The sequence below is a fragment of the Nelumbo nucifera genome, chromosome 3 (assembly GCF_055504915.1).
Source record: "Nelumbo nucifera cultivar China Antique chromosome 3, China Antique-T2T, whole genome shotgun sequence".
In the NCBI taxonomy this organism is placed as follows: domain Eukaryota; kingdom Viridiplantae; phylum Streptophyta; class Magnoliopsida; order Proteales; family Nelumbonaceae; genus Nelumbo; species Nelumbo nucifera.
In genome coordinates, this window is record NC_142651.1 from 26,295,211 (window position 1) to 26,317,260 (window position 22,050).

The 22,050-nt window shown below is 39.3% G+C and overlaps 1 protein-coding gene across 3 annotated transcripts in view; it reads right to left on the bottom strand.

Annotated features, from left to right (window-relative positions):
• LOC104598154 (AAR2 protein family) overlaps positions 1–17,529 on the bottom strand; it is a 41,256-nt gene extending 23,727 nt beyond the window's left edge. For 2 of the 3 annotated variants that reach the window (XR_016083971.1, XM_010260105.3), the window contains exons 1-4: positions 17,252–17,529; positions 16,873–16,955; positions 2,751–2,808; positions 235–294 (exon numbers count right to left, since the gene is read on the bottom strand). Coding sequence is in view for 2 of the 3 variants with exons in the window: in XM_010260105.3 (XP_010258407.1) it covers positions 235–294; positions 2,751–2,808; positions 16,873–16,955; positions 17,252–17,392 (342 nt within the window). In the remaining variant the exon portion in view is untranslated. Of the gene's footprint in view, positions 1–234; positions 295–2,750; positions 2,809–16,872; positions 16,956–17,247 lie in introns of all 3 variants that reach the window. The other variant, XM_010260155.2, reaches the window with a different exon arrangement.
• Positions 17,530–22,050: the final 4,521 nt, after the last annotated feature.

Consider the following 22,050-nt stretch of genomic DNA (forward strand, 5'->3'; position numbering starts at 1 on the left):
TATCCAGACTTCTATCCCCGGTTTGCACTGTTTAAGAATATCATTATATATATATACATACATTTTACCAACTTACAGCAAATATATTTATGTTTATATGTCCAGAAACCGCAGAATCGAGGCTTTAAACTCTAAAGCTAACCTGATGTGAGAAACATCAGGCATTCAGGGTCATCAGCATGCATGATGCATCATAGACACAAGGAACGAATGAAAATTAAATTGCTTACTGACCTCTTCTTCTGGCAGTTTGACTAACCGTTCCTCCTGCTGATGCCATCTACGAACAATTACCTATTAAAGTCAAAAGACAACATTGGCAAAGTGCCAAAATCATGCAGCAGTGCAAATTCAAGGCAAGTTTCTTAATTGAAATCATCATCTCCAACATACATACTATAATACAATAACTGGGACAACTCTAGGAAAATCCTACTTTGCCTCCTATCTGTTTCAGGATCACTTGCACCTAATGCATTTCCTACTATAAGCAGCATATTAAAACTAGCCCAGAGGTTGAAATGCTTTTCTCTCCAGGTCAGCACCTCAGAATTTCAACCATCCAGGTCTACAGGTCAACCCATGATGCCATTATCATCATCTAAGCTTATCCCAACTATATGGGTTGACTACATGAATCCTGATTTGTACTTCTTTTCTGCTTAATACCATATCTGTTGAACGCCCAAGTATATCGTTGCCCATTTGACACCAAACTGGGGTTAAGGTGTTGCACATCACTTCTGGAGAAAACCGTAGCATGAGCATTAAAAGATAATTTGGAATCCATGATCATAATACTTTAGCAAAAGACATTGGAGCTATTCAGAGACTTTTCAATCAATGGCATTGTTAGAACTTGGACTGAAGTGGCACAAACAGGTTAGACACATTGAAGAAGTGAGAATGGGTCAGAAACCTCCGGCTGTGAATAAGATGAAGCTGAACTTTGATGGAAGCTCTATGGGCAATCTGGGTAAAGCAGGGCCAGCACGCATTGGGGGAGTGATAGGAAACACCAAGGAGTGGAGGTAATGATGTATTCAGGTCCAATTGGCTTGGGAGACTTGGCAAGGCTGAAATCATGGCACTCTTACAAGGAAAGAGATTAGCACTACAGCTTGGTATTAGGGAGTTGGAAATTGAAGGAGATTCACAACTATCATTCACTGGACCAAGCAAGTCAAATCACCTTGGAAATATAAACATGCTTTCAAGGAAATTGATGTCATAGCAAAGCAAATAAATTCTAGTTTCAATGGGGTGAGAAGAATTGTAAATGGGGTGGAAGATTTTCTAGATAAATTGACAGACCTCATTTGTTTTGGGAAAAATTGTAAACTCATGTGACAAGGGTGTGTTGGAAATTTCTAGAGGTGTAAAACGGGCCGGGCCAGCACGGCACAGCACGGCCCGCGCAAAGTGCGGGCCATCCCGGGCCATGCCACTCTCCCCTGGGACAACTTGGGGGATCGGCCCAGCACGGCCAACGGCCCAAGCCCATTCAGGCCCGTGCCGTGCCACGGGGCTAGGCCGTGGACTGGGCCGAAGCTATTTATTTAAAAAGGATTGAAAAAAAACTTAAAATTTTAATTTTATATGAAATTTGATGTATACAATTGCTTATATATACAATAATTAAATAAATTAGTATAATAAAATTGAAAACAATTGTTTATTTTATTAATATATTATAGGGAGAATGACTGATCAGCCCAGCTCAGAATTCTTTAACCCCACCGTACAAGGGGGATGAATCCTGACCGTGGATTGATGTCAAATCCACGGGCTGGATGCGGTTTATAGGGGGGCTACTAGTAGACTATGGGGGGCTGTAATTCAGAATTCTGCTGTGAGCTGTAGAGTACTTTTCCCTATATTACATATTATATGTTATTATATAATTATATTTTATATAATATATTATATTATTTATATGAATAATATATATGGGTCATGCCAGACTGGGCAACGGGCTGGGCCGTGCCAGAACACGGGCCGCAGACGGCACAGCCCACTCAGTCGTGCCGGGCTGCGGGCGGCACGGCCCGATTTACACCTCTAGAAATTTCCAACAATTGTACTAAGTTTTTTATAAATTTTATTAATGGCATCCTTTTGCTGATGAAAAGAAAGTTTTAAATGTCAGCTGCCAACCTGATGCAACCTTCCTTTATCTAGGCTTGGGACCACCCATGTAAGACAAGCTCAAACCAGCAGAGTTCAACCATGATGTCATTCTTATAAAAAATTCAAAAAATAATAAAACACAAGCAATCCATTGAATGGGTCAGCAGTTCAACCATTCAGGTCAACAGGTCATTGACCAAGTCAAAACTGGGATTGTGACTAGGTAACTGGTCCAACTACTCAGGTGAATGATGGGTTAAAACACTGACTGTAAGGGCTATCACCCAATGTTGGTCTCAGCTAATAGGCTGGATACAGACCTAACGCTAGGTTTTTCTTTTCTTTTTTTTCTTCTTTTTTTAGGCACAATCTGGCAAAGCAAGGGGCATTGAGGAATCAATTTTACTAGGGACAAATACCTCAAGGGGAGTTGTAACTGAAAAGTCTGAGGCTGGTCACCCCCTAGAGGAGCAGTATTATACAATTGTACTATGACAAATCTTTTTAAAGTAACTAAATGGTTTGATAGTTATCTATCAAAAAATAAATAAAAAAAAATCAAAAAGTTGCATCTTAAAAGGGGCATACCTGAAAAGGAACAAAATTAATAGTTCACATACCTCCGAAGGACAAGCATCAAGGAAAAATCCAACTACTGGTGAGAACTCATTGCCATTCCTACACAGGAAACATTCCATAAGATTGGGATGACTGAAACATGGAAAGCAAGTGAAGCCCAAAAAAAATGAATGCATTAACAAAATCCTCACAAAGGTACTACTAACGAAGATAACAAAATGTAAATAAAGTTTGCAATAATAATGAAGTTAGTCTTTTTAGGCAAGAGCAATTAATTTTATCCCACACTAACCTCCCATTACAAGTAACTATACACATCATACTTCTATTTTTTTTGATAAGTAAAATAAAAGAAGAATACAAATAGTTGGTGATAAGGCATCACCTGCTTACATCAAGAAGAAGAAGATGCCCAGATTCAATACAAACTTTCCAAATTACATATTTAAAAACCCAACACTTCCCCCAAGTCCTCCTTTTCACATTGACCGAATTCTGGAAACCATAACCCAATCAGCCACTGATTTGCTAACTGCAGCTACTATCCTGTCCAAATTACAGATTTTGCCATAAAAAACTCATATGTTCCTCTCTCCTTCCAAATATTCCAACAAATTGCGAAAGGAATGCAGCTCCAAACCACCTTTGCCTTCTTGCTACCTCTTAACTTTGGCCTAGAGGTGTAAAGTGGGCCGTGTTGTGCTGGCCTGCGGGCTGTTACAGGCTGTGCCGCCCTCCCCGGTGAATTTTGTGTATACAATTACATACTATATATTATTATATAATTATAATTTATATAATATTATATAAATATATATAAAATATAATATATATATATGGGCCGTGATGGGCCGACACGGCCCACTTGGTCGTGCTGGCCCGTGGACCTAAAACCCCAGGCCCGCATGATCATGCCGGGCCGGTCCAAGTTCGTGTCGGGTCGTGCCAGGCCGCGGGTGGCACGGCCTGATTTACACATCTACTTTGGCCATGAGGAAAAGATTTCTGAAGCTGAATTTGTAGGAAAATCAGATACTCCAAAGGGCCCAAACAAAGCTGTGAACAATCTCCATAGGAAACTAGCAATCTTGCATTCGAAAAATAAATGTTTACATATTTATCAAAAATAAATAAATGTTTACATTCTCCTCCTGATCTTTGCATAAACAGAACCTATTGACCATATGGAAGCCTCTTGGTTTCAAATGATCCACAGTCAAGACACTGTCCACAACCAGCCATGCAAAAGCTTCTACCCTTGGGAGTACCAGATTTCCCCACATGCCTTGTAATTGATCTGATTCTGAACTGCTTCTGCTGAGAGCTAAATAACAAGATTTCACAATGAATTTTCCATTTGAATATTCCTTCCACCACATTTAATCCCTCGTCTGAGAAGATATTTTAACATCCTCTAACTTCCCAAGAGAGAGATGCATCCGTCCACCTCTCTATCCAGCAAAGGCCTCCTGAATTTTGGGTTCCATGTCAACTGATCTCCCTTTCTTTCATAACAGCAGCTAATAGGAACTTCAGCCTCAGCTAGCCTGTATAATATTGGGCATGTCTCACTTAGCTTGCCAATCCCGCACCAAACATCCTCCCTAAACCTTAACTTTTGAGCCATCTCCTACTGAAAAACTTGTTAGATTTCTGAACTCCCTGTTAAAATTCATAATCCCTTTCCACACAGTCACCCAATAAGAAGACCTCACCACTCTAGATTCCCATCCAGACCTTACCACCCCATACTTCCCCACCACCACCCTCCTCCACAATGAATCTTCCTCTCTCCATAACCATTTTCCCATCAAGGCCCTATTAAAAACTCTTACTTTTCTAAGCCCAGCCCTCCCTTCTCCTTTGGTTTACAGACTTTGTCCCATTTCACCAAATGAAATTTCTTTCCCCCTCCCCCTCCACCCACACCCTCCCATAAAAAATTCCTCTGAACCTTCTCAATTCTTTCAGCCACTTGAGTTTGGATCCTCAGCAGACATATAGTATAAATTCGTAGACTTGAAAGTACACTTTTAATTAAAGTTATTCTCCCCCACCCACCAAGTGAAAGATAGTTTTCTTTCCACCCATCCAGTCTCTTTTAAACCCTCTCCAAAATTGGTTTCCACAATGCACCTGAATTTGAAGCCCCCCCCCCCCCCCCCAATTGGTAAACCCAGGTAAGCAAAGGGAAGCTCACCAATTCATGAGCTGTGCATTTAATGTTGGACGAAGATGTAAAACTGTCCTTCAAATCTGATAATTAAACCTGATTACAGCAATAAAAGAAAAAGATGTGATTACAGCAGAAGGAAGAAGAAGAGAAAGGAGAAGAGAGTTTGATGGTTTTCTCCTCTCTCTCTCTCTTAATCTTTTATTAAAATCACTTAACTATGACTAATTACACCTCGGCCCTTAAGTGGGCAGCCAGCACTTAAATAACTTAAAGGAAACACAAAACAGGTTAACAGGCCCATAATGAAAAAAGGCCCATTAACACTTAAAATGTAAACACGATGCTACTTAAAACATAAACAAGTACTAGGGCCCATTCGTCCCAGCCTCTCTACAGACGATATGACAGAGGATTTTGGTGAATGACAAGAAAGATGAATGAAAAGATGAGGGTTTATTATTATAAGAGATTATTAAATGAGGACTGAGCTGTCTGCTATAATATGCCAACACAGGGGCCCTTAAGGCCCTAAGCCCCTAATATGCCAATCTGGTTGTATTTTTCTATATGATATAGGGGAGACACAAATTTGGGTTTGTATTGTCCTTGATATTCTTTTAATGCCACAAGGGATACTGTTATCAGTGCATATTGTGATCTTTACAAAGAATAAAGAAAAAAAAATTCCTTGGTATGATTCAGGTAACTGAAGTTAGAAGAACCTTTGACAAAGATGGAGATGAGAAATGTTTTAAGCGAGAAATACTTCCAATAGAGATCTGGAAGTGTACTGGATAAATTGGTATATCTTGGCTAACCAAGTCATTCAACAAGATCTTAAGCAACTGGTACGAACTGAGAAGTGTCGAGCTATATGTCAACTATATATATGTATATGCATATGTCAACTAATATAAAACAGAATAACAAATCAAGAAGAAAATAAGAAGAGGAAATAGAGAAAACACCAAGATTTAACGTGGTTCGGTTCGGTAGCCTACAGTCCATGGGAAGAGATGGAAAAATATCTACTATGAGAACCATAGATACATGGCTGACCTCTCTACAGATTCACAGCAAAATATCCACTCCCACTCTACCCCTAATCCCACACAACCAATGGCTTAAATAAGCAAAAGGCCAAATTATACCAGAATTTCACACAAGTCCCTCTTCATCACATAAATACATACAAGTCCCCAAAATTTATCAACATTACAAATATACACTTGTAACCTCCAAAAACCCAAATATAACTAAATACAATATATCTTTCGACACCCTCCCTCAAACTCAAGGTGGGGAAACCAACTTGAGTTTGCAAGAAAGATGTTGAAGTAACCTCCATGAAAATAGGTATAATTTTGAAGCAGCAACCATTAAACTTGATATGTTAAAGGGGCATCTTAGAAACCAAAGTTGGATGTTAGAAAGCTAAATGAACTCATGTCAAAAAGCCAAAGTAGAGCCAAGTCATGATCTAGTAATCACCAAATTGAAGTTGGCAAATGAAAGCCAACACATATCATGCCAAAGAATCAAATTTAGCCATCAAAAGGTTAATACAATCTCCGAACTAAAGAACCAACCATGTCAAACAACTACATCATTAGAAATGCCAATAGAATTACCAAAACAGAGTTGGCTAGCAAAAAGCCAACTATGCTGAACTCCATAAATGAGAGCAAAGGTCCAGAATTGATCAATGGAAAGCCAACTATGAACTCTATAAACCAAATTGAGGAATCGGAGTTGGCCAATCGGAAAGTCAACTAGATAAAGTGAATCAAAATCCCATGTCACCGAAGGAGATCAAAACTCCAAAGATTTCTTCATAACTCAGAACTGATGAGTATAATAAAAGATCATGGCTGAAACATTTCGTAAAACATCTTCCATGCAAAACATGTTTGATGTAAAAAACAAAATATAGGTCAATGATAATAAATCCATCATTCACCAAAATAGTCCAAATATCAAACCAAGACACAAACAATATCAGATTAGAACCGATCATAACAATGGAGAACCATTGTAGAAATTTGCACTATCGAGACATTTTGTCAAACACCAAATAGTCACCTTGAGCTCCAGTATCACATGTTGATATTGATAATCATAAATAGACCAAAGAAATTGCAGAACTTCTATAATACTTATTAAAAAAATAGCGCTCCCAAAGAAAACACCAATCTTGGCTAAATGACCAACAACCAACCTTTTAGACAATAAATCAAACAGTTGATAATGCAACATAGAAACCAGAATTTGCTTGAAGATATGAACAAGTTTAGATGCTAGAGAGCATAACCTACAAGACGAGGAGGGAAAATATAAATCCTTCTAGAGAGCCAACAAAAGAGAAATCCAAATAAAGCTTTAATAGTGTTAAAAATAAGGATCGGAAGATGCCCTAATATACGAACCAAATCAAATTTCCTTGCCCAAATGACCATTTTATCTTCTTTCTCATAGAAAAATGACCTGAACTCTAAAAGCTTAAGTCTAGATTCCACTAGGTATGAGAGAACCAAAAGAATATCCAAATCTGATATTACTTTTTCTTGGGTTTCGAAAGAAGCAACGAGAAGCAATATCATCCCTTTTGGAGTCTAGTAAAATTCTAGAAAAATGATGAAAAATACTCACAAGTATTCTTCATTGAATGGTAAAAGTCCCTAACAGATTGCTTCATAGATTCAAGCCCCACAGGCCTCGCGTGAACAGTAATGTGAATAGGGATCGTGAACAGTAACTCAATTGTTAGTTTTCCTTAGTTTACCAAACTAATTTCCACACTAAATCTGCTATGGTACCATATTGGCTAACATAAAACAGAACAACAAATCAAAAAGAAAATAAGAAGAGGAAATAGAGAAAACACCAAGATTTAATGTGGTTCGGCTTGGTAGCCTACATCCACGGGAAGAGAGGGAAAATATCCACTATGAGAACCAGAGATACATGGCTGACCTCTCTATAGACTCACAACAAAATATCTACTCTCATTCTACCCTAATCCCACACAATAAATGGCTTAAATAAGCAAAAGGCCAAATTTTACCAGAATTTCACATAGGCCCCTCTTCCTCCCATAAATACATACAAGTCCCCAAAACTTATCAGCATTACAAATATACACTTGTAACCTCCAAAAGCTCAAATACAACCAAATACAATATATCTCTCGACAGTATATGCATGAAAGAAAACTCACTCAGCCATAATCCAAACAATTTGGGTTTGGCTAATACAAATTCCGTCCTGCCATGCTCTATCAGCTATCAAGAGCCTTTTAGTTGTCAAATTATAAATCCTTATATCAATTTTTAGTTCTTACCATTTCAGCCCATGTTTGCTTTTATCTTCCCATTGCTCTTTTAGAGACTTCTATTTACATCAAGTCACTCCTCACTACTGCAGCATTGGTCATCTATGCAGACAATCAATCTATTTAAGTTGATTTTCTCTAATCTTGTCAACAACCAGGACTACTGCACTTCTATCTAATATCTTTTTGAGCAAAAGGTAGTGTATTGTATTCTGTACTGAGATAATTATATACAAAAAACACATGTACAGTGAATCACTATATGTATGCCCAATACTCAAAACATTAGGCTGACTACCCCTTCTTCTTAAGAAAATAATATCTCAAAATAAAAATAAAATAAAAAGGTTAATGAGGAATATCCTTGAAACTCTCCAGCACTAATAGCTAAGAAAACAAGGAGCTACTTTGTTATTAAAAATTCTGTAGTTTCTGACTCTCCAAATACACCAAATTACTGCTACTGGAATTGTATCCCAAAGTCTTCTGCCTCTCTTGATTAGGCCTTTTAATTTCCAACCCAGCAAATGTGGGCTTTAAAATAAATGATTGTACACCTCTCTTGGGAAAATTAAGAAATAAATGGCCTGTTGTTTCCTTCTCCTCATCACATAAAACACAGCATGATTCAGCACTGCTGTCCAAAGTATGAAACCTACTTTGGAGGGGTGGGCGCGCACGCACGAGGGGGGGGGGATAATAGGTCTCCTTGATAAAGGCCCCCCTTGATGCTTTGAAATCCCACCAATTCTCCATTTATCAATCTGGAGAATTTTAGGGTTGTGATGCACACTTTCACCCAGTTTCTCCATCTTATTCCAAAACTTGTTCTCTTCAATATATGATCATAAGCCTTATCAAGATCAACTTTACATAGCAACTCTGCCTTATCACTTCTGAGCCTTGATTCTATCAGCTCATTGGCTATTAAAATTCCATCTAGCAGCTGCCAATTGGGGACAAAAGCCCCTTTAAGGTGTAGATACGATTAACTCCAGAACCGATCTCATTTGGTTTGCTATAAGCCTTGTGAGAATTTTGTAAAAGCTTCCAATAAGACTTATTGTCCTGTAATCTTTGATCTGTGTAGCATCTCCAACCTTTGGGATCAACGAAATGAATGTCACATTGAGGCTGCATGCCAATGAAGCTTTAGAATGACATTCCTTTATTGCCTAAGATGTCTTCCTTGATAACCTCCTAATTCTGTTTATAAAATAGGGTGGTGAAACCATCATGACCTAGCATTGTCCCCTTCTATTTCATGTTTTTAATTTGGGTTGGTGGGCCTGGTGTCTTCTTTGGTTCACCCACTTGAAGCAGTTCCATTCAGTTCGATCATCAGTTCTTGTTGGTTCTTCTACAAGAATAAACCTTGTTAAACTTTTTTTCTCTTGCTCATCCAGCTGTCTCCCACACATCTCCTCTTATTTCGTTTCTTTCACATGTTCCTTGATCAGGATTTTGAGTTGTTGTCTAGATGTGGACCACATATTTTGCTCACCCTGATTTATTTTGAATTTCGCATGCTGGATCAATCACTCGACCTTCTGGGCTGTCAGGGATCCTATGGCTTCATTGATTTCCCCACTTTCGACCCAATAGCCATCCAACAGATGGTCGAACTCTCTCTGCTCAGGTCTGACACCATCCACCTTCCCTGCCTCTGCCTAGTGGACCATCTAATTCTAATTCTATCCTTTCTAGTCTTGCCACCATCTATCTGGGCCATCTTAACAACACTTGTCTTTTGGATATGTTATTTCTTGATTGTCCACTCTATTCCACATGAAATCAGAGAAAATGACGATGAAGCAAAAACTAAGATGTAGAGGAATCCACTCTATCTTCTTACTTACACAATTCAAAGAGAAGTTCAAGAGAAGAGGAATCCATGAGAAAATAGATATAAAATTACAGAAAGGAACTTCAAGTTGATCCATTGACATGGATAAGAATCTATGCAAGGAAGCAACAACCAGCATGAGAAAATTGGTAAAAAGACCAGAAAGTTTCCAGGTTCAACAATCAACAAGAGCCCTCATGGGGTAATGTTGATTGATTAGTTCAAAGATGGGGCTAAATACAAAGCTAGAAAGAAGAAGGCTCTTTAAGTCTAATGCTCTCAGTTCTTAAAATGAACGAAACAAAGGATGGAACATAAGTAATATAATCTTAGTAAAATGACCATAAAATTCTCAACACTATCATTCAATATCCTGGTTCAACTATTCATCAGAATGGAGAGGCTGAAGAGAAGGCAACCAATAAAATTAGAGTCCAGTGGATAAAGTGGAGATGTGAATCGAGGTTGTTTTTTAATTGTACATACCAATAAAGTTGCATTTCACAGAGCAAAATGTTGGGCAATCAGGAACTAGCACATAAAAAAGATGACTATAGTAGAGATAAGGATCTTGAGATGGAGGAATGGTTAAACTAAAAGGAATAAAACTAGAAATGACTTTCTATAGGAGTAGGACCAACTACCAAGAAAATTAGGGAAGTAGTTTATGACAGTTTGGCCATGTAAAGCAAAGATAATAATGGCAATAATTGATGCTTGGAGCAAGTTAACTTCTAAATAGACAAGTAGAAAGCCCCAAAAGAGTTGAACTTAGATAATGAGCAAAGATGTGTTAGCTAGTTCTTTTATGATATAGCAGAATAAAGGACCATGAGTTCGGTAGCTGATTGCAAACAAAAGTCACGAGCAAATACACACATACATGCTAATGATTTCATCATGATCTTCTCAAACTGTACAAAAATGGCTATATTTCAGGACTACCAAACCTGAAAACAAGAAAGAATTTCCTTTAAAATTTATCAATTTCCTAAAAAAACACTAAACCAAACAATAAAAGATAGGCACCTTACTATCAAAGAACACCTTATCCTTGCAATATTTTGAGCCAATTATTATCTAACAACTCAAAGTAGTTGAAATCATTGGTTCCTATTACTTTTTGGAAAATATTTATGTAAGCCAACAAGGATAAGGATGGTCTAAGAGTCATGAAAGCAGATCAAAAATGCCTTCGGGAGGGAAGACTAGGTCAGTGAAGGTTTGGAAAATGACCAAGTCTGGGATTGAAAGAGCGAGCAAATGAACATCTGAATGAATGAATCTCCCATGTCTTTCTTGCTTGCCTATTTATAGAACCCAAGAGGTAAGTTGCATGCATGGTGGTGCAAGAGTTGGGATATTCTCAGTCCCAACTGTTGCTATGGAAGCTGTTGAAAGCTGTTATTTTCCTAAGTATAGTACCGCAGGGGTACTATTGTATTTTTACCCTTTTATATTTTTAGTTGCTGTCGCCCTAGTATATATAACAAATAGCTGGCGCCGCCAGCATGCTTTTGGCTCTCAAATCTTTCTCCTCTCTTCTTCTCTCTCTCTCTTCTCTCTTCCTCTCTTCTTTTCTCCTACATCACTGCACTGATAACATGGTATCAGAGCGGCACCATTAGATCTGAAAAGGAGAGATTGCACCAGACTTCCAGATCTGCCACCACCATCTACAGTTCGAGTGATTGAAGATCTGCCGCCATCATCTACAGTTCTCACGCCTGAAGTAATCTCTCTCCTTCCCTCTTTTTTTTCTGGTCGTGCACCAGGGCAGAACCCGTATTAGGTCTACTGGTTGGATGTGAGGTGACCAGCACCTCAGTCTTTCCTTTTTTGTGGGGTCAACTGACCCCTGAAAAATTCTGTAGGTCGGTGAAGACCTTTTATGTGCTGCAATAGCAGCTTTTATGCTGAACCTGAAGGTCAAGGTGACCTGTACTTGCTGTAACAGCATCCATGTTTGATGCGTAGATCAAGAATTGACCTGTCCGCCCTGTAACAGCACCGGTGTTTATCAAAAAGGGGCCTGTTAGTGCTGTAACAACACCTGTGTTTTTAAAAAAAAGGGGGTAACAGCACATGGTGTTATCAAAAGGGGGGGTTGTGTTTTCTGAAGAAAAAAGGGGGGCTCCCTTTCTCCCTTGGTGTTAGCCTTTTTTTAAAGGTTTTGCCCCACTCTTAAGAGTCTTTTTTGAATCTGTAACCATGAGCGGTGAAGATTTTGCCACGTCCGGTGTTTCCTCAATGCAAAATGGAATGAGTGGGGGTGCGGACCTACCCTTTCCCATGGCTGTTATTCCTCTCGACGGTTTAAATTATTTGGAATGGTCAAGAGGGATCAAGTTGTACATTACTGCAAGGGGAAAGATAGGTTATATAAATGGGAGAATAAAAGAACCCAATTCTGAGAGTGCTGAATATGACAGATGGAACCAGGAAAACAGCATGGTCATGTCCTAGCTTTTAGTGTCTATGCAACCCCAAATAAAAAGGAACTTTATGTGGGCTGAAACGGCAAATGAAATCTAGGAACTGGCAAAATTAACATATTCTGAGCTGCGCCACTATGCAAAGATTTATCAGTTATAGGCAGAATCGTCCACTTGTAAACAGAGGGAGAGGTATCTTTCTATGTACTACTCAGACTTGACCTCTGTCTGGAAGGAGTTAGATCATTATCAGAGTGTGGCCTGGAAGTGTGATGAAGATGCAAAATTATACAAGAAACTTGTATCTCAGCAGAGAGTGTTTGCTTTTCTACATGGCTTGAACCCTGCATATGATTCTATCAGAGTTCAGATCCTAGGTAGCAAGGATCTTCCCTCCGTCCAGGAAGTTTATGCTCTTGTACAATCAGAAGAAAGTAGAAGGAACTTGATGAATAGTTTTGGAATGGATGCAGTTGGGTTGGCAGCAAAAGGAAGTGTGATTACAGGTGGTGGGAATACCTTTAAGAGGGGGGACTCTCAAAAAGGGTGGATGACAAAGACAAACTGTGGTGTACTCATTGCCAGAAACCTTGACACACCCGAGATACATGCTGAGATCTTCATGGGAAGTCGAAATGGGCTCAAGATTTGAATAAGAAGCAAGATTCAGATCTGAATAAAGAGTCAGGACAGAAAAGTACAAGAAATAACACCGTGGCAAACATGGCCTCTTAGGAAAATCAGCCCCCCATTACTACTATGACCCCGACTCACGTCTCTGGATCTGACCCAAGGGAGGATATTATTAATTCCTTCCTTGACCAATTAGAGCTCTATGGTAGAGCAATTCATCAGATGGATGCTCCTCCCTCAACCTCATTTGCGTTTACATTAGATAACTCTGCCACAGCTTTCCATGTTGCATCTCACACCCCTGACACGATTTTGGCTTGAGGTTGTCCTTTGTGCTACCTATCTCATCAACCGTACGCCCTCTCGTTGGTTAGAGTGCAAAGCCCCACATCAGCTTCTTTTTCCTAAGGCTCCCCTTCTTTCCATTCCTCCTCGTGTGTTTGGTTGTCGTTGTTTGGTCCAAAATTTGTCACCCACTCGTGGAAAATTAGACCTCCGTGCTATTCCTCGCATCTTCTTGAGGTATTCTTTCACTCAGAAGGGATACCGCTGTTTTGATCCTGTTTCTCATAAGTTTTATGTTTCCATGGACGTCTCTTTCTTTGAGAGTGAGCCCTTTTCCCATGATTCTCCTCAGGGGGAGTGTAGGAATGAGGAGAAACTGGTTCAGCTCCCTCATCTTCCTGATCCTCCTCCTTTTCGTGTCTTATTTCGTCATTACAGAGGCCAACCAAGTTCAAGAGCTGTGCAGAACCTAGAAGTTGTACCTCCAATGCCATCAAACCCTCCAGGGGCAGATCATACTCACTCAAGTATCTTGGTTCCTATCGATGTCCCTGACCCTATCGTTATTGATACCTCAATTGCTAATGACCTTGACCTTCCTATTGCTCATAGGAAAGGTGTTAGGACTTGCACCACTAAACACCCCATTTCCCACTTTGTTTCCTATGAAAACATTTCACCCTCTTTTCGGATCTTTCTCACTTCCATTGACAGTGTTCCTATCCCTAAGAATGTGGCAGAAGCTCTTTTAGTGCCTGAATGGACAGATGCTATGAAGGAAGAAATTAATGCTCTACATAAAAATGGCACATGGGAACTAGTAGATCTTCCTAAGGGAAAGGATCCAGTTGGAATGTAAATGGGTGTTCACAGTCAAACATAGGGCTAATGGCACGGTAGAGCGATATAAAGCTCGTTTAGTGGCAAAGGGGTTAACACAAGTGTATAGAGTTGATTATGCAGAGACTTTTACACCTGTTGCCAACCTGAACTCCATTAGAGTCCTTTTCTCCCTTGCTGCTAATCTTGACTGGGATCTACATCACCCTTTTCTCCCTTGAAGATGAAGTTTACATGGTACAACCCCTTGGTTTTCAGGCTCAAGGTAATGAACAGAAAGTGCGCAGGTTGAAAAAATCATTATATGGGCTGAAACAATCACTGAGAGCCTGGTTCAGCAGGTTCCATGCGGTTCAGCAAAAAGGATACAAGCAGTGTCAATCAGATCACACATTGTTTGTGAAAAGAGGGGAAGGAAAAATTGTTGCTTTGATAGTATATGTTGATGATATAATTATCGCTAGTGATTGGAATGATGAAATCCAAAAGTTGAAGATTTTTCTTGCTACACAGTTTGAAGTAAAGGATCTAGGTCCTCTAAGGTACTTCCTTGGAATTGAAGTTGCCCGCTCACAAAAGGGTATCTTCATTTCCCAAAGGAAGTATATCCTAGATCTACTCCAGGATACAAGAAAATTGGGAGTGAAGCCAGTTGATTCCCCTATCGATCCTAACCACAAATTAGGTGATTGCCAAGGTGAACTTATCAAGGATGTGAAACAGTTTCAGAGACTTATAGGAAGATTGTTATATCTTTCTATGACCCATCCCGACATTGCTTATGCAGTCGATGTTCTTAGCCAATTCATGCATGCTCCCAAGACTGCTCATCTTGAAGCAGCAAAAAGAGTTCTCAGATATCTTAAGAAGTTCCCAAGTGCAGGCTTGTTATTTCAAAAGCACGGGCATTTGAAAGTTGAAGTACACTGATGCAGATTGGGCAGGATCCCTGAATGACAAAAAGTCAACTAGTGGCTACTGTACCTTCATAGGAGGAAATCTAGTTACCTGGAGAAGCAAAAAAACAGAATGTGGTAGCTAGATCCAGTGCTGAAGTTGAATATTGGGCAATGGCTCATGGAGTGGCTGAAATTATGTGGCTAAAGAATCTATTGAGTGAGTGGGTTTTCTAGTGGACAGACCTATGACCCTATTCTATGATAACAAAGCAGCCATAAACATTGCTACTAATCCAGTGCTACATGATAGAACTAAACACATCGAAGTCGACAAACACTTAATCAGAAAAAAGGTTGTCACAGGGGAAATGTGTACTCCTTATGTCAGCTCTGAGGATCAACTTACAGACATCTTTACAAAAGGGCTACACCACTCATGGCATCATGATTTATGTGACAAGTTGGGCATGATTGACATCTATGTCCCAACTTGAGGGGAAGTGAAAGTTGTTATTTTCCTAAGTATAGTACCGTAGGGGTACTATTGTATTTTTACCCTTTTATTTTTTTAGTTGTTGTCACCCTAGTATATATAACAAATAGCTGGCGCTGCCAGCATGCTTTTGGCTCTCAAATCTTTCTCCTCTCTTCTTCTCTCTCTCTTCCCTCTTCCTCTCTTCTTTTCTCCTACATCACTGCACTGATAACAAAAGCAAATCCCGCATTTCTCTCTCCTAAGAACACATGTCCCTAAAGACCACATGGTTTTTAAAGCACGCTTTTGAGGCCCTCTAAGAAAGTGATGCATGTAAGTATGGTTACCAAGTATGGCCAATCGTGGTTTCCCTGGAACAACAATCACACATCTATCATTTTCAAAGAAATCCTCAAGTGCTGAAGTTTCCCAAGGTCATCAAGTTTTGATTTTATTTCATCCTCATGAGGTAGTGAGGTTAGGCACCCTTGTGAGGTTGCAAGGTTGAGCACTCACGAAGTCAATAAGACAGTAGACCCGCCTTGCGCCAGGTTCGTGAACTCTTACCTCGCGAGGCATTTCTTCGTGACGCCTTGGTCTCACTTTTACAATTGGGCTTCACCTAAGCGTTTTCAGCTGTGAATTTACTTCTTAACCCTTGAATGTATATCCATTGTCTCACAATTTCCTTTTAGAAACTACTGTTAATCACAAAAGTTCTAAAAGATATTTTCTTAATTTTATTTTCTTGTTATTTAAGGCAAAACTTTAAAATGGGCCCAAATAAAGCAAATGACCCGGATGGGGGTCCACCAAAACATCCTACTGGCAGAAAGGAGGGAGAGTCCATGGGTCAAAGCATTCCAACAGAATGGTAAAAAAACAAGTCCAATTTATTTCTGCAGTTCAGAAAATAAATTCCCTCAAAAAATTCAGGAATTGTTTTCCAGGTTTTTCTTTACTCTGAACAAAATATCACCAATAAATTAAATTCCCTATCGGAACCAAATGACGGGAAATTTTAAAATCTGGAAAATATTCTGTATCAGTATTTTCCTGCGAAGCGAAGTCCATAAATGCTGAACAATAACCGAGCTCAACAAATGAGTGGAAAATATTCGTTTGGTAGTAAATGGATAAAGAACATGGGAAATGCCGAACAATGAAAACCACTGCACATAGAAGTACTTAATTTATCACCTTCTAGTCGTTACGAGTACTTGAGAAAACACAGAACACACACCTGTCTGCGGAGCTATAGTATACAAAATGAGGTCCAGGAGGAATCATTTTTATACCCTTGAAAAGAGGCCCCACCGAAAACATCTGCAAACACATCAAATAACATTAGTTGAGAATGTCAATTTGAAGAAAAAATTGGAAATGGGAGAATTTTCAATGCATTAATCATATAAAGCTGCAATAAAGGATAGGTTTCCATGAGTTGCAGAGGTCAAATGCGAGTGGTTGTTTGGGTCGGCACTGTATTCGCTCACCAACGAGCTAACTACTAGATTTCGGGGATTTGCCATGATTAGATGGAACGAATCAGCAAACTATGAATACCAATAGAACGGAGCGTTTCCGATTTGGGAATAGATGAAAAAAGAAGCCTTACTTGCCTGAGTATCGATGCCTACGAGAGTGTACTGAGGAACATCGAGAAGGAGGAGAGTGGCGCCGTGCTTTACAAGCTTCAGCGCTGTACCGGAGTCCATTTGAAGATCAAAAGGATGAGTCTTCTGCTCCGAACTTGCTTCCATCTCCTTTCGGTCGCTAATTTTTCTCTATTCTTTTGCAAAATGGCGAGAGAAGAATGGAAGGGAAACGAAATAACGAACCACGCTACTATCAGAGCTTACTGGAAGCCTCTACTTTTATCTGTATAGCCTGAAGTCCTGAACCTACTTTTCGTTATAGAGTAGGAATGACCTCCGTATTAAGTAAAAGACCATTAATCTGAATTATTTCAATTTCTTAAATTATTTATATCAGAAATTTTGATTTAGGATTTTTATTTGATTTAAAAGACTTAAGGGGCAGTTACAGTATTATTTAATTTGAAATTTACTATTTAATTATAAAAAATTAAATTAATAAATTAGCATGAATTTTATATATCTTGTTATTGACAATCTATTATGACCTACTTTATTTGAAAATCACTATTAATTTATATTCTTTTTAATATGATTTAAGAGATTAAATGAGGTCTTATTTGTAAACAGCAATCCACTTTAATTGGCATTTACTATTTATTTGATAAATTTATTTTTAAGAGCTAAATTAAGTTATGCTTCCAAAAAATAATTAAATCTAATTTGCAATTAATAAACTATTTCATTTAAAAGAATGAAACTCGCACCATTTGTATTAATTGTTTAGTCATTTGTATGAATTTCATTTGTTTTTATTTTTATCCATTTAATATTTTAAATCTTTTTAAGTTACAGTATTTGTTTAATCGTTACTTTTGAAATGATTGTATTTGAACAAAATTCAGTTAGTACCATAACATTTGAAATTGCCACTTTTTAGGGATTAAGATGATACGTGTGTGTAAATTTTAGGAGAGTGGAGTTGTCATCTTTTTATGAGTAGATAAACTTTTTTAAGAGTGAGAGTTTAACTTCTTATAAGATTCTATCTATTGAAATTTTACAATGCTACAGTCTAAAGGGTGAGGGCTATCCCTTGACCCAACCCGATTGCCAGGTCTAATCGCAACTCTATTTGTTTCTCTCAGCATGTGCACATATGTGATGTTGAGCTCATTGTGATGTTTGATATCCATACAAACTTTGATAAAGTTGTTGATGTTCCACGGGGGCTCCATCCTTCCATATAGGCAGTTGATAATAAGACTTAAATCACCTTCGATGACTATTTTATGATGAGGAAACCTGCTAGCATTTTGATGGGCTTCTATGGCCGCCAAGCTTCGGCTTCATTTTATTGTACATTCTCCTATATCCCTGCAACTATACCATAATGCTTGACCAAATTCATCTCTTATAATAACTCCTAGAGCACTTTTTTCATTTATATTTTGAAATGCATCAAAGTTGATTTTTAGTTCCCCATAATGTGGTTTCACCCAGCCCTAAATGATAGATTTATGATGAGGAAACCTGCTAGCATCTTCACGGGCTTCAATAGCTGCCCAAGCTTAAGCTTCATTTATTGTACATTCTCCTATATCTTTGCAACTACAACCACACTCATCTCTTATAATAGCTTCCTAGAGCACTTTTTCCGTTTATCTTCCAACATGCATTAAAGTTGATTTTTAGTTCCCCATAACATGGTTTCACCCAGCCCACTGATAGATTTACCTTTTCCTTTTTTCTCATGTTTGTTCACCTAGGAGATGTTGGAAAATTAATATATATTAGTTCTAACCTTTTTCCCAATTATTAAAGGGGGAATGCTCTTATTATTAAAAATTATCTCATTCCTCCTCTTTTGTATATTTAAAAGGGTAAATCCCACCTTTTCGATATTGAGGTTTTGAGTGCTATTATTGATGTGACTGTTTTCGGTCATATATCATTTTTTCGTGATGTGTTAATTTTTTTACTAAGTACCTCATCATCTAGTCTACTCCCAAGTGGCCTGTGACTCAGAGGCTGAAGTGGAGCTCTTTGGTGGCGAACTACCTGGTGGTGAACTACCTTGATGAGCTGTTTGGAGGTGAGCTACCTTGATGAGCTGCTTGGAGGTGAGCTACCTTGATGAACTGCTTGGAGGTGAGCTACCTTGATGAGATGCCTGGAGGTGAGCTACCTTGATGACGAGCTCTCTAGTGTAGTGCAACCCGATTGTTACCGGCAGGAGATGACCTGGCTACCAGTAACGACGGGAACTGAACTGGTTACTCCCTGCTGACAATGATCTGCTCATCTTTGTAAGCGGCGGGAGCTTAGGGACCTGCGAGAACTAAATCAGAGAACCCAGGGGTGTTTACCCAATGAGGTCACTTCGCTGGCTAAGTTAGCGCAATATAGTAGTAGAAAGCTTGAAGATGATAAGAGGATGAGAGAGCTAGAGAGCAGAGGTTACCCATCCCTTTTCGCATCATACCTTTGCCCTTGGGGGGTGAGGTCTTTATATACTGGAGTCCTCATGGATTAGGTAGAGCAGTTCCTGGATCCCAGCTGTGATGGGATTGGCTTGCGTGTTAGATGGGTGAAAAGCCATCAAACGGTAATATTGTCCCTTCCCGTTAGAACTGGGGAGTGGGTGAGCTAATATAGCCGTTTCAAGTCACAATCCCGTAAAATGCGGGGTACGGAGGTGTGTTCCTCGAGGTTGTCAGGTTGGCGCCTGTGTCAGGACGCCAAGTCGATGCCTGGGCCAGGCCGTCAGCTCGTGACAGGGCCAAGCTGCCAGCTCGTGCCAGGGCCAGGCTGCCAGCTCGTGCCAGGTCACACCAGTGCCAGGCTGCGCCAGTGTCAGGCCGCGCCAGTGCCAAGCCGAGCCAGTGCCAGGCTGCGCCTGGTGGGACACCATCAACTTAGCAAAGGCAAGTTGTTGTCAAAATGGTCCCGGGTGTCGCCTAGTTGTTCTGAGGTGTCAGGCTAAATGATGGCGAGCTGCCTAGCGGCGAGCTGCCTGTGAGTGCTACATGGTGGCGAGTTGCCTGTGAGGTGTTGCATGGTGGCGAGCTCGAGTTGTCTACCTGTCAAGGGGCTGCACTTAGTTGGCATGAGGTGCCGGGTGTCACAATGTCATTGGAGGGCCAAATCCGCCCTCATCAATTATCAATTTGAATTCTATTCCACCACTCCAACAAGTTTTCATTTGGGATCCAAGGGAGGCCGGTGCCCCCCAAGGAATTCCAAATTAGTCTCGAGTCTCGGTAGTAAAGGAAGAGGTGTTCAGCATCTTCATATTGACCAGAGAATGGGCATTCAACTTCAGTTCTTAGGCCCCAGTTACTTAACTGTACTTTGGTTAAAATGTTCCTTTTCAAGCACAGGTAAAGGAATAAAATAACCCTTTAGGGATATTTCAATTTCCAAATATTTCCTAGACCACCATAGGAATTTGTGTGATCCCAATCTCCTTCCAAAAGCCTATAGGCAGTCTTTATCGAGTACCTACCTTTGGAATCAGGTTTGCAAATCATGGAATCACCCTCATTCATTTGGGGTGGGGATAGCTCTGGTTTTTTCCCATAAATTTTGGGGAAGAGTCTCTATTATTTTTCTTTGTCCCACATCTTATCCTCCTTAATGAATTCACACACGTTTTGATTCTGGATATTATAGCTTGAGTCCCTAGTGCTTTGTAGAGGGGAATTTCCTACCCATATATCATTCTAGAAGTTAATAGATCCCTTCTTAAGAGTATCTCTGATTTCAAGAATGCCTCTCCGGGCCCAAAAGATGTTTTTTTTTCTTTGGGGATGATATATTTGTTTTTTATTACTTTGACCCATAGGTTATCCGTTGAGTAAAAATTTCCCATCCTAATTTTGCCAAACTTGCATTATTTACCCACTGCAACTTTTTCAATCCCCAACCCCATTTAATTTGAACTTACAAAGAGTGTCACATTTAATTAGATTTATGCTTTTATTTACCTTACCTCCCCATGAAAAGTTTCTCAGCTTCCTTTCCAAATTTTCCACCATAATTTTTGGGATCTTAAAAAGACCTCATTAAATACTGAGGCATCATTGAAATTGAGGCTTTTAGGAGGGTGACTCTACCGGCTAAGGGGAGGGAGCTTTTTTTGTTACTCTATCCTTAATGAGAGGGGCCCCAAGTAGTTTTCTTTTTGTTTTGTTTTTTTTCTCCATTGGGATTTTTATTACTCTAGATAGGACTTTTTGTATCCTTTTATGAATATTTTTGAAGAAGAAAATGGTCGATTTGCTACAATTTGGCTTTTGACCATACGCTCCAGCATATCTCTCCATGATTTCCTTTATTCTCAATGCATTATCTATATTTTCCTTTGCAAGCACAATACAATCATTAGCAAATTGCAGAATTGGAAACGTTGGCCCTCCTCTAGAAGGTTTAAACCCAATGATTTCTTTGTCTTTTTGGTCCCGCTTACTAAAGAGCTTACCTAGTGCTTCAATACACAACACAAATATGTATAGTATTGCATTAATTAGAATCTGGTAGAACACTTTGTCAATGCATTGCATCACCCAATTTATTCACCTGCCATGAAAACCCATTTTGATCAGCGTTTTCCTATGAATTTCCACTCTCAAGTGTCATATGCTTTCTCCATGTTGATTTTGTAAGCCATTAGGCCAATCTTGCCCTTTTTTTCTTCATTATATCCATCATTTCATGAACAATCAAAATGTTATCTATTATTTTTCTCCCCAGAACAAATGCATTTTGGTAAGGGGCAATAATTTTCCCTAGTAGAGGTTTGAGCCGATTTGCTATGATTT